Source organism: Schistocerca piceifrons, chromosome 2, assembly GCF_021461385.2.
Source record: "Schistocerca piceifrons isolate TAMUIC-IGC-003096 chromosome 2, iqSchPice1.1, whole genome shotgun sequence".
Taxonomy (NCBI): Eukaryota; Metazoa; Arthropoda; class Insecta; order Orthoptera; family Acrididae; genus Schistocerca; species Schistocerca piceifrons.
The window spans coordinates 796,025,279-796,038,048 of NC_060139.1; the positions used below are offsets into that span (position 1 = coordinate 796,025,279).

At 40.9% G+C, this 12,770-nt stretch overlaps 1 protein-coding gene across 1 annotated transcript in view; it reads left to right on the forward strand.

The window, feature by feature from the left end:
• Positions 1-12,770, forward strand: part of LOC124777437 (transmembrane protein KIAA1109 homolog) — a 527,366-nt gene that overhangs the window by 488,053 nt on the left and 26,543 nt on the right. Inside the window, exons 83-84 of the mRNA XM_047252842.1 lie at positions 2,591-2,857; positions 6,670-6,867. Coding sequence (XP_047108798.1) covers positions 2,591-2,857; positions 6,670-6,867 — 465 coding nt within the window. The remainder of the gene's footprint in view (positions 1-2,590; positions 2,858-6,669; positions 6,868-12,770) is intronic.

Consider the following 12,770-nt stretch of genomic DNA (forward strand, 5'->3'; position numbering starts at 1 on the left):
TTGGCTCTCTACAGTGGTACCAGCCCCTGAAAATGAACAGCTTCCAGTAGGAATATTTATGGCTTCTACAGTAACTTCTGACATTATGCATGAGTCAGTGATCTTATTAGTAACTATCTTATTAAAAAAACCTAAACAAAACATCTTATTTTAAAAAGAAATTTTTTAAAAAGAAATATTTAATGTGAGAATACATACATGGTGACAAGAGTAGAATAGTTTTTCTTATTAACAGAGTTAAAGGTAATAACTAGATCTGGTATTAGTATGTAGTCAAAGTTGTAGCATTGTGGTTTCGCTTCATTTCTTACAAAGAGAGCTATTTAAAGTCGCTAGTTTTTGCTATATATGGTAGACAGGGAATTCTGTTATTGTAGTGTAACATATACAATTTCATTCTGTCTGTCTTTGCAAAATAATAATTCTTCCATTTTCTGGACCAAACCTATTTTGTCTCATTTGTCGAAGCAGCAATGGGTTTTATTATATACGAGCACTGTTCAATAAAGAATGATCATAATTTTTTTGACAACATACCATTACTTATCTTCTTAATTTTGATGGTTCTTCTCAAAGTATTCTCCCATGAATGCAATGCACTTGTCACAGCGTTTCTGCCAGTCTTCAAATACATGCTGGAAATCATTTTTTGAGATATCCTTCAGCATTGCCTCCGCAGCCTTCACCACTGCTTCTGATGATTGATAACGCCTCCCAAGAAGGCGTTTCTTCATGTTAGGGAATAGAAAAAAGTCACATGGGGCCAAATCCAGACTATAGGGAGGGTGAGGGATGCACTTTACGTTGATTTTTGCAAGATATTCAGCAACGACATAGACAACATGTGGCCGCACATTATCGTGATGCAGCATCCAGCCTGCTTCCCGGAAATGTGGTCTTTTGTGCCTGATATGGACTTGCAATGTTTTCTGTAATATTGTTCAGTTACTGATGTGTGTGTAGGTACAACATGCTGATAAACCATTCCATGAATATCAAAGAATGAGATGGCCATAACTTTCCCAGCAGAAGCAATCACTTTTGCTTTTTTGGGGGGTTGATGATGAAGGAGATTTCCACACTGACCTTCGCTGTTTACTCTCAGGATCAAAATGATGTAGCCAGGTTTCTTCAGCAGTGATTACATTTGGAAGAAACTCTGGATCTTCCTCTAACATCAATTTTAACTGCATGCAGACCTGCTCGCGAATGTCCATTTGTTCGGGAATCAGCAGTCTTGGAATCCATTGCGCGCAAACACGTGTCATGTAATTTTTCTGTCACCAACATGTGGGTGGCACCCAATGAATTGTTAAGTATTTCAAAAAGTGATCTTAAGGTAATTCATCAATACTCTCTCACAATGACAGCAGCAGTGTTAATGTTTTCTTCCGTAAGAGCAGTAACTGGGGCACTGGGTCCACCTTCCTTTGAAATCGATCGTCTCCCCTCTTTAAACATTTTAAACCACCTTTGAGCTGTGCTGTAGGGAAGAACAGACTCTCCTTAGACCTCCTGTAACATTGCATAGGCCTCAGCTGAAGATTTGTTGAGACGAAAGCAGAATTTCAAAGCCGCATATTGTTCCTCGCATTTTACCTCCATTGCAGCGGTAGGCAATACTGAACATGTCTGACCTTGCCTACCTCTCACAGGCGGGAACCAGGAGTCTCAACAATGAAACTACTAATGCGTGTTTGTTGCACATTAAGCTAACAGAATATCATAAGATTAAATTTTAGCATGTGAAATTATGACCCTTGTACAACAAAAAAGGGCCACTGATGGCTGCCCAGACTTGCAAAAGCTTGCTTTCTCAAGAAAAGTAAGAATGAGGTTTTTTTTTTTTTTCCAAAAACAGTCAATACCAAGTCCTAAATTATTTATACCAATATATGCAATTTTAGAACTTCACAAACCAGATTGTAATTTTTTTGAGAATGCCGTTTCAGAATGCCTTGTGAAATGTGGTTGAGCAATTTCCTTTTGCTGTGTTGTTGCTGTGCACATTTTTTTGCATTATGCTGCACTATTCATACCTTAACAGTGTAGAACAGACGGTAGTATTATCTTCTTTGCATGTTCGTTAATATTTGTAGCGTTGTTTTCAGTTATATTATCAACTGTAGTTTTATTTTGTAATTGTCAGTATGACCCTATGTTCAAGTAGAGGTAAGTATACTACCTTCATTCACTTATCTTTCGTCTTATGTTTCACAAGAACTAAGTTGGAACTTACAGTTAATCCTCTACAGACAAATAGTAGTCTCGTCATGAAACAGGTAACCGGTTTTGTATATCTGCTCATAGAAGTGTTGTATACGTGTCATTTTTTATGTACACAGTAAAAGTGAATTATGTTTTAAAACGAGTACTTGTTAAAAGCCTATCCCTTGTCTCACAATACCATTACAAGAATTTTCTTTTCCAATTTAAGCTTGTACTGTATTTCCGATGGCCCCATTCTGGAGTGACATCAAACCTTATGTTCATTCCTTTTTCCTTGTTCTGCTTCCCCTCTTAATGCTAGCATCTAGCTTATAGTTTTGAAGATATGCAGTATGTTCTAATAATCCTACGAAAATTTCAGCAAGTGTCCCATGGGAGGATGCAAGGCACCACCGTCACTGGCAGCGAGTCCTTTCTCAGGTGGCAGGCCTGCACTTGTCAACACTGAGCTTCCCACTCCCATCATCAGGCACTGTGCTAGGTGGTACTATGGAGCTACATGGCAGCAACATCTCACTCGCCTGCTTTCACGGGATAAACTTCAAGTCAAAGTCATGGGCACTGTTCTCCCTCAAAGAACCCTGCATCTCTTTTGCCACTGAGGCTCAGGAAGTACCTTCAACAGATGGTAAGAATTAAGACTTTAAAATTATATTACCTTAAAGTAATAAAATACCTATTATCGCAAAAGGTGGAACTACAACATTATAACTGTCTCTCTCTCTCTCTCTCTCTCTCTCTCTCTCTCTCTCTCTCCTTTTTTTTCAAATCAGAAATGCTTTACACATCTGAAATGATGCTGATTGGTGGCAAATCTCTAATCAGAAACATCAAGATACAAGAAAGGAAAAGTCTGAGGAAAATCTTAGGAACAAGTTACGTAAGTGGAATTTGGATGAAGAAGAAAGCAAAGTGTGGAAAATTCACAGATATAATCAATAAATAGCAGTTACATCTTTATTTCACTTACATGGAATGACTAACAACATGTTCACTGAGAATGTTCTGAACTTAGACTCATTGATGAAGGACTGAAACAATTGACTAACAGAAATTCATGCATACCAGAAGCACATTAGCAAATGTAAAGAAAATGTTTGACATAGAATAAAATACAAAACCATAACTAACAATCACAAGTTTTTTGAGCCTCCTTGACACACGATGGAGAGAATAATTGCGCACGCACGGGGGGGGGGGGGGGGGGGGGGGGGGGGGGAATACCTACACAGAATTTATTATGATGAGATTTCAGTGGGGGGGGGGGGGGGGGGGGTTTGTAGCAAAACTTTTTTTTTTTTTCTTCTCCCCAAAAATTATGAGCTGTCCATTTGGTCATTGACATGTCTGTTTGCTGTATTCAAATATGTGTGTGTGTTGTGGTGTAACATATGTTTACAACAGTGAGGTGTAAGGAAGGGGCCTCCAGAATACTTAACTCCTATTTGTCCTGCACAAGTACCACATGTTTTGACTCTGGCGTTCCATATTGGAAGTTTTAACTCTTGAATTCCTTTGTTGTAACATCATTTACACCCATTTATTTGTTGTTTTCATTTCCGTAAGATATCTGCGCAGCATCTCACCTGCACTTGCTATTCATCACGTACTTGTGATGGTAATATATTCTTACCTCTCAACTCGTATTCTGTAATCAGTGTATAGTATGACAGTCACCAAGATTACAAAAAGGGAACAGATACATCAATGTCTGGACAGGAAGTTCATAATTTTGTGAAGAAAAATTACAGGACATGAGGGAGATTTGAACACGGATCTCATGCTGTGCAGTGTAACTCCGTGACCACACGACGACAACAAAACCGTGATTGTTGCATGTTGCTCGATGTTGCACATCTTGAGCTTGGACCATTCTCAGTTTCTATTTTGCTTCTTTTTTCACCGTTCCAGAACTCTTCTTCCTGTTTTCGTAATTGATTTGTGTTCAGTTTTGACGGGCTGCGCTTTGAACGATTTTACCACTAAATCTGAGGAGGGTGCATTGGGAAGTTTCCCTTGTGAGGTATCAGGTATCAACCCATGCTACAATGGCCATATTAGTACATAGTGTAGCCTCCATAGACACTGACTCTGTCATCCAGATGATTGTACAGATGGCGAATACTGTCCTCCAATATGTTATGTTGTACCTGCTCAACCTATTCACATAGTTCCGTAAGAGTTGTTGGTTAACATGTCACCTGATTTGCTTCTCATCCCACCATATCTCACACAAGCTCGATTGGAGTCAGGTCTGGAGATCATGCTGGCCAGGGAAGTCATTACACATCTTGCAGAGCACATTGAGTTTCACAGGCAGTATGTGGCCGAGCATTATCCTGTTGGAACAACACGTCACCTTCCTCTTGCCAGAATAGCTAAAGAACGGGTCTAGCAACATTCTGCACATACTTAGCGTTGATTAGCATCTCCTCTATACCCACCAAAAGGCGTACAAAAGTTGTAGCTTATCGCATCATGAACCACGGCGCTTGAAGTGGGGCCAGTGTTTGTTGGACAAATGCATCTACAAGACAACACTCACCAGGTCTGTGTCGTATGCACAACCAACCATCACTTGTGTGCAGAATTTGGTTTGATCGTTAAAGACCATGGTGTACATTTCCATCTTCCAAGTGATTCTCTGTCAGCACCAGTCGAGCCGTGCATGTTGACGCTATGGCGTGATTGGAAGATGGGCTAGAGTTGTACTTGCCTGTAGTCCCACTGCTAACTGCCAGTTCACGACAGTTGGTGTTGACACATCTGGGCTCAGAAGCCCTCTTACCTGTGCTGTGGCAGTTGTATGATCTGCCACTGCTGCCTTCACAATTCGGCGATCCTGGTGGGCATCTGTGCTGCATGGATATCCAGCACCTCTTCTACGGGTGTGAGAATGTTCACGTGACCACCAAGACCAGCATTGTTCCACAACTGATGCAGCACATCCAACTTGTGTGGCAGTTCCCCAAAAGGACTACCCCACCACTCGGACATCCACAATTTGACCCCTTTCCAATTGGTTCAGTTGGCTGTAGGAAGCAGAAGTGCATCTCCACGATGTGATTGCCTGCTTGCTTCAATTTGCTCCGCACCATGTCTTTTGGCTGTGAGCATTCCTATTAATGGGTAGACAAAGAGGGGTCTCTGGCAACTATGCCACTATGCTGTCGGACAACATTGAAACCATTGGCAGTACTTCTACTGTCCCACAGGTGGTGTATGCCATCATCAAACCAAAATCGACATCACCTTCCGGGTGCATCAATTTTTTTTTTCCTGCAGTGTAGATTTGGGCATCTAAATATCAAGTGCAATATCACATTGAATCATGGTTTTCTCTCTCTCTCTCTCTCTCTCTCTCTCTCTCTCTCTCTCTCTCTCTCTCTCTCTGTGTGTGTGTGTGTGTGTGTGTGTGTGTGTGTGTGTGTGTGTGTGTGAGAGAGAGAGAGAGAGAGAGAGGGGGGGGGGGGGGGGGCGGGGAAGAAAGATGTTATGTGGACATGTGTTCGGAAATGCTTAATTTCCATGTTAGAGCTCATTTTAGTTTTGTCAGTATGTACTGTACTTCCTCGATTCTGATGATCAAATTGTAAATTTTCACAATCAACATGTGTGGGCTGACGAGAATCCGCACGCAATTGTGCAATCACATCATCAACACAGATTTTCTGTGAACGTTTGGACAGGCATTGTTGGTGATGTCTTGATTGGGCCCCATGTTCTTCCACCTACGCTCAATGGAGCACGTTATCATGATTTCATACGGGATACTGTACCTGTGCTGCTAGAACATGTGCCTTTACAAGTGCAACACAACATGTGGTTCGTGCACAATGGAGCTCCTGCACATTTCAGTCGAAGTGTTCGTACGCTTCTCAACAACAGATTCGGTGACCGATGGGTTGGTAGAGGGGGACCAATTCCGTGGCCTCCACGCTCTCCTGACCTCAACCTTCGTGACTTTCATTTATGGGGGCATTTGAAAGCTCTTGTCTGCGCAACCCCGGTACCAAATGTAGAGACTCTTCGTGCTCGTATTGTGGACGGCTGTGATACAATACACCATTCTCCAGGGCTGCATCAGCGCATCAGGGATTCCATGCGACGGAGGGTGGATGCATGTATCCTCGCTAATGGAGGACATTTTGAACATTTCCGGTAACAAAGTGTTTGAAGTCATGCTGGTACATTCTGTTGCTGTGTGTTTCCATTCCATGATTAATGTGAAGGAAGTAATAAAATGAGCTCTAACATGGAAAGGAAGCGTTTCCGGACACATGTTCTCATAACATATTTTCTTTCTTTGCATGTGAGGAATGTTTCCTGAAAGTTTCACCGTACCTTTTTGTAACACCCTGTATTATACATACAGTATTATGTAGCCGCAGATATCAATTATTACTTAACTATGTACTGGTATTTTTCTATTCTCTGCAGGTAGTGAACACCAACGTTTGGATGTCCACGTTGTACAAACACTAACATTCAGTTTAGGCATGACAACGGAGCAACCTCACGCCCAACATCTCAGCATGGCAACAATATGCCGCGTCAGTCGAAATGTACTGTTTCCTCCCCAGTTTCGAACACTTCAGGAATGGTTTCATTATGCATTTGCATGCAGTGAAATTGATGGTAAGTATATAACAACATCATAAATATTATCAACCATGTACAACCAGCACAAGTTAAACAAACTGATTTTTTAAAAATATTTTGAAACAATGTTACAAACAAAAGTAATAAAGCTGTTACTCAGCAGGAAGTGAAGTAGATACATTTTTATGCGATTTCTTTTCTCCTATGAAGTGGATCGACCAGCTACCTCTGAAGGAACCTGTAAATAAAGGTGGACTGTATACTTTAATACAGTTTGTCTTTTTTTTCCGCTTGGTGCTCCACAAACATATTTTGAAAAAATATGACTTTCAGTTGCATGATGACCAAGGCTGCCCCATACAATAATTTATTTTATTGTTGAACCAGTGTTGAGCTAATGCTCATGATTGATGGCCCTGTTTACAATAGAGAAGCATATATTGAAATAATTACTAATCTGTGTAATATATTATTAGTGTAAATTTATGTATAACAGCAATGAAAATTCGTGGATGAAACAACACATAAAGTAGGGAAAGACTGGAACACAGCCTATGCCCTTAGAGTAGTTCCAAGGTTACTGTTGACCCAAACATCTCAATACGATGGATGCATCAGCAGTGTCATATGCCTTCAGTTTTTATTATTTGTTTTATTTTTTTTATTTGGTATGCGTATTCCATAGATCCGTACATGCGAGTGATTCGCCTGGATGTGGAACATGTCAATACAGTTGTACAAATACAGAATAGTAATATAATACAATGATATAGATATTAGTAAGTATCACTTTTTCTCATTTACAAGCTGTCATTTAACTATAGTATAGCAATTCTCAATATAACATTGTAACTATAACATTAACACTATAACATTAACATAATATTGTATCGTCCATCTAATAACTAAGAGACTAAATACATCTATTATTAAGGGAGGGCATTACTTCTGGAAAAGAATTCATCTAACGAGTACAGTGGATGGTCAAGCAGGTATTTTTTTAACATACCGTTGAACAGCGTTTCATTTTCTCTTGTACATTTAATATAATTAGGCAATGCATTAAAAGTCTTTATAGCAGCATACTTTACTCCCTTCTGTACAAGTGTTAAATTTTTTAGTTCAACATGTAGATCATCTTTACCTCTAGTATTGTAGTTATGGTATGAACAATTTGTTTCATACTGAGCATAGTCTTTATTAACTACATTCATCAGAGAGTATATGTACTGACATGTTGTGGTCAGAATACCTAACTGTGTAAAAAGTTTTCTACATGAGGTTCATGGAGGAACCCCACACATGATTCTGACTGCTCTCTTCTGAGCAGTTAAGATTTTTTTTGAGGCTGGTGAATTGCCCCAGAATATTATGCCGTAACTCATTAATGAGTGAAAGTACCCAAAGTAAGCTGATTTTAAAATGTTGATGTCCCCAAAATGAGTAATGATTCTTAGAGCAAAAGTTGTTGATGAAAGCCTTTTTAGAGTAAGGGACACATGCTGTTCCCAGTTGAGCCTACTGTCAATGTGAACCCCCAGGAATTTAGTGGAGTGCACCTGTTCTAGTTCCTGATTGTCATGAGCAATTACTATATTTTCTAGAGTTTTATTTTTTGTGTAGAACTGTATAAAACTAGTTTTTTTAATATTAACTGAAAGAGAATTAATTGAAAACCAAGCTGTAACTTCTCTGAGTATATCATTAACATCAGCACTAGCTTTGTCCTGATTTGTATTAAAGTTGTCAATTGTGAGTATTTGCCCATCATGATCAGAGAGACCATTTATGACTTTTTCAACTTTGATGTGATTAGTTTTACTCATATCTACAAAGATATTGTCTATTAGAGTGCTGGAAGTGGCAGTAGTTCTTGTGGGAAAACTGACAGTGGAGACAAGGTTGTAGGTATGCATTAAATTTGCAAACTCTGTCTTAGAAGATGAGCTTTCTAGGAAATCTATATTAAAATCTCCAGTCACTATAATGTCCCTATTTTTTCTTGTGAGATACAATAGCACAGAATCTAATTGTTTCATGACTACTTTAAAATTACCAGATGGAGCCCTGTATACTGCTACGATTACCAGTTTCTTGTTAGCTTCTACTATTTCTGTGACACATGCCTCGAAGTCTTTCTCTACACAACATTTCTCTACATCTATTGTATTAAAGGACGGGCTGTTTTTCACATAAATAACTGCCCCACCTTTGCACATATGCTTTCTACAAAATGAGGTAGCTAAAACATAGTTTGGTATATCGAGCATTTCGATGCCAAAAGTGACATGGTGTTCTGTCAGACAGAGAATATGAGCACAATTTGCGCCTGTTGGTTCATCAATATTTTGAGACAAAGTGGAGAGCCATGTAATTTAATCAGAGGCATTGACACAAAGTCTAATCATAAGGGACTACATGCACCACCACCTTGTCATCTCTTCATCCCCTTGCTAACTATATATTGATCCACCACGATTCAAACTGACTGACTGTTGAGGGCCATTAGATCAGTGGCATTAGTGACTTGAGCTAAGTGTTTGGTTCTTTGTGTTATATTAAGAAAAATGATGTTAAACAATGGAAACTCCCAAGTACGAATATTAACAATATAGGAAAAGACAGATTGCTACTTACTGTAAAGAAGCCATGTTGTGTTGCAGACAGGCACAATTAAAAGACACTCACAGTAGCTTTTGGCAACAGCCTTTGTCAGTAAAACACACACACACACACACACACACACACACACACACACACACACACACACACCATTCAGAAAACTCACACAAACAAGCACACCTCATGCACATATGACTGCCAACTTCAGCATCTCAGGCCAGAATGCAACATCTCGTGTGATGCAAACAGCAATCTGGAGAGGGTGGGGGAGGGAAAGAGGAGAGATAATAGTGTACAGATGGGAGAGAGATGAACACTGTGTGGTGGAGTGTGCAGGGACTAGATTGCCAATGGGAGGTTGTGGGGCATGGAGGTGGGGAAAAAAAGGAACAAAAAAGAGAGAAGCAGGGAAAGGCTTGCAGATGCATTGGCAGAGGGCTGCAAATAAACTGGGCGAGAGATGAGATTGGGGAGGAGATGAAAGGACAGAGGGGTGGAAACTGTTGGGTGGAAGGTGTGGACATAGTATATTACCATAGGTTGAGGCCGGGATAATTATGGGAGCAGAGAATGTCTTGTAAGGATAACTCCCATCTGCACAACTCATAGAAGCTGGTGGTGGAGGGAAGGATCCAGATGGCTCGGATAGTGTGTTGTGTTCAGCTGCATGTTGTGCCACAAGTGGTCTACTTTGCTGTTGGCCACAGTTTGATGGTAGCCTTTCATCCTGTAGACAGCTGGTTGCAAGTCACACCAATATAAAAAGCTGTGCAATGTCTCAGCAGAGCTGGTAAAGGACATGGTTGCTTTCACAGGTGGCCCGGCCTCTCATGGGGTAGGATAAACCTATGATAGGACTAGAAAAGGAAGTGCTGTGTAAATGGATTGCGCAGGTTTTGCACCTGGGTCTTCCACAGAGATATGATCCTTGTGGCAAGGGGTTGGGATTGGGAGTGGCATAATGATGGACTAGGATTTGTGGTGGTTGGGTGGGCGACAGAACACCGCTTTAGGAGTGGTGGGAAGCATCTCGGGCAGAATGAACGGCGACCATCAAACTGTGAGCAACAGCAAAGTAGACCACCTTGTGGCACATCCTACCCAAGGTACTTCCCATCCCTCCTAAAGTGGTGTTCCATCGCCCACCCAACCTCCACAACATCCTAATCCATCCCTATGCAACTCCCAATCCCAATCCCTTACCACAAGGATCATATACCTGAGGAAGACCCAGGTGCAAAACCTGCCCAATCCACCCACCCCACACTTCTTTTTCCAGTCCTGTCACAGGTTTATACTATCCCATTCGGGGACACCCCACCTGTGAAAGCAGCCACGTTATTTACCAGCTCTGCTGCAATCTGTGCAGCTTTTTATGTTGGTGTGACTAACAACCAGCTGCCCACTAGGATGAATGGCCACTGTGAAACTGTGGCCAAGAGCAATGTAGACCACCCAATGGCACAACATACAGCTGAACATAACGCACTTGATTTCAATGGCTGCTTCACTACCCGAGCCATCTGGATCCTTCCCTACACCACCAGCTTCTCTGGACTGTGTAGATTGGAGTTATACTTACAACACATTCTCCACTCACTCCCATAATTATCCTAGTCTCAACCTATAGTGACATACCATGTCCACACCCTCTATCCAACAGTTTCCACCACCCCTGTCCTCTCAGCTCCTGCCCTGTTTATTTGCAGCCCTCTACCAACGCACCTGCGTGCCTTTCACTGCTCCTCTCCTTTTTTGTTCCTTTTTTGCTCCACCTCCCTGCCCCACAACATCTCAATGTTGTGCCTGTTGGCAGTCTAGTCCCTGCACACTCCACCAGACAGTGTTTGTCTCTCTCCCCACCCATAGACTACTATCCCTTCCCCTTTTCTTCCCTCACCCTCTCCAGATTGCTGCTTGCATCCCACGTGATGTTGCCTTCCGGTCCGAGATGCTGGAGTTGGTGGTCATGTGTGCTTGTTTGTGTGAGTGAGGTGTCTCTCTTTTACTGACAATGGCTGTGGCCGAAAGCTGTTGTGAGTGTCTCGTAATTGTATCTGTCTGCAACTTGATGTGTCTTCTTTACGGTAGTAGCAATATGTCTTTTCCTACAGTGTTGAAAGGTGATGTTACTCATTGCCTATTCCAAGTAATTTTTCAAGATTGTCCTACATTATGAATCAAAGTGGCTCCATCAATGTACTTGCATTAAGTTATTAAATATAGATACAGTTTTCCAAGGAGGAAGGGAAGTCTTTCAATAGGCAGCAGGAATATTTTGAAATTAGTAGGTTTCTTCTCTTATAAAGGAAGAAAACTGATAGGAAAACTTAAAGACAACAAAGAATGGAACAAATCAATTAAGAACAAAAATTAAGAGTGAGTCACCCAATGGACAGAAGAAAAGGATGCATTTCTTTTTACCGTTTATAGCTGCTAAATTGACACAACTTTTCTCTGCTTCCCTCTCTCTCTCACTCCCTCCTTTCTCCCTGTGTACCTTATCTTTGGCATTGGTTTAACCAATCAAAGAGCTTCTTTCATCAGGAAAAGGGGTTCCTCTAATGCTTGTTGTACTGTATCAGATGTAAGCAGACATGTATATCTGGTATGGTTGTGTGTTTAACTAGGTGCTTTAGGCCCATAAGTGTGTGCTCTGCAATTGCAGCAGACAGACAACTTGAACAAGGATCGATTCTGATTTTCACAATGTATATGATAGTTGTAAATGTGGATATAGTTTTCATTTATGGAGAAAATTGTTCACCTGTTAGAGGAGAGATGTGGTTGAAAACTGGGAGGCATCCTGATTGTCCGAGCCCAGTGTGAATATGCTAGAGGTATCAGCCAAAGGAGTGTTGTGTAAATACTACATTGCAGCACATTTCATCCTTTTCCCATTTTGCTCCCCCAGAAGCTTCATGGCAATGACATTCACAATCAAGTATAGTTGTCCGAATAGTGCCTACGAAGAACAATCAGTGATACAGCGATTCAAAAACTGTGAGCAAATCGATCTTCACGATATGCACTGCTCAGTTAAAAATACGCAATAATTGAGAGAAGTGAATAAACAGTTCAATGCAGGCTTTTCAAGAATCATATTGTTGGTCCCTGTTTTATCAGTGTGACTTGAAATAGCCATGTAGCTCATGCAGCTCTCATTATGAATATTCTTCTCAGCAGGGACAAATTCGTACTGGCATTTCACAGGCTTCAATTATAATACCACCACTGTTCTTGCTGCATATAAATGACTTGCATCTTCTGCTGCTAAAACAAAAATAGTTCCCTTTGATGATTATGCAAGCATCATA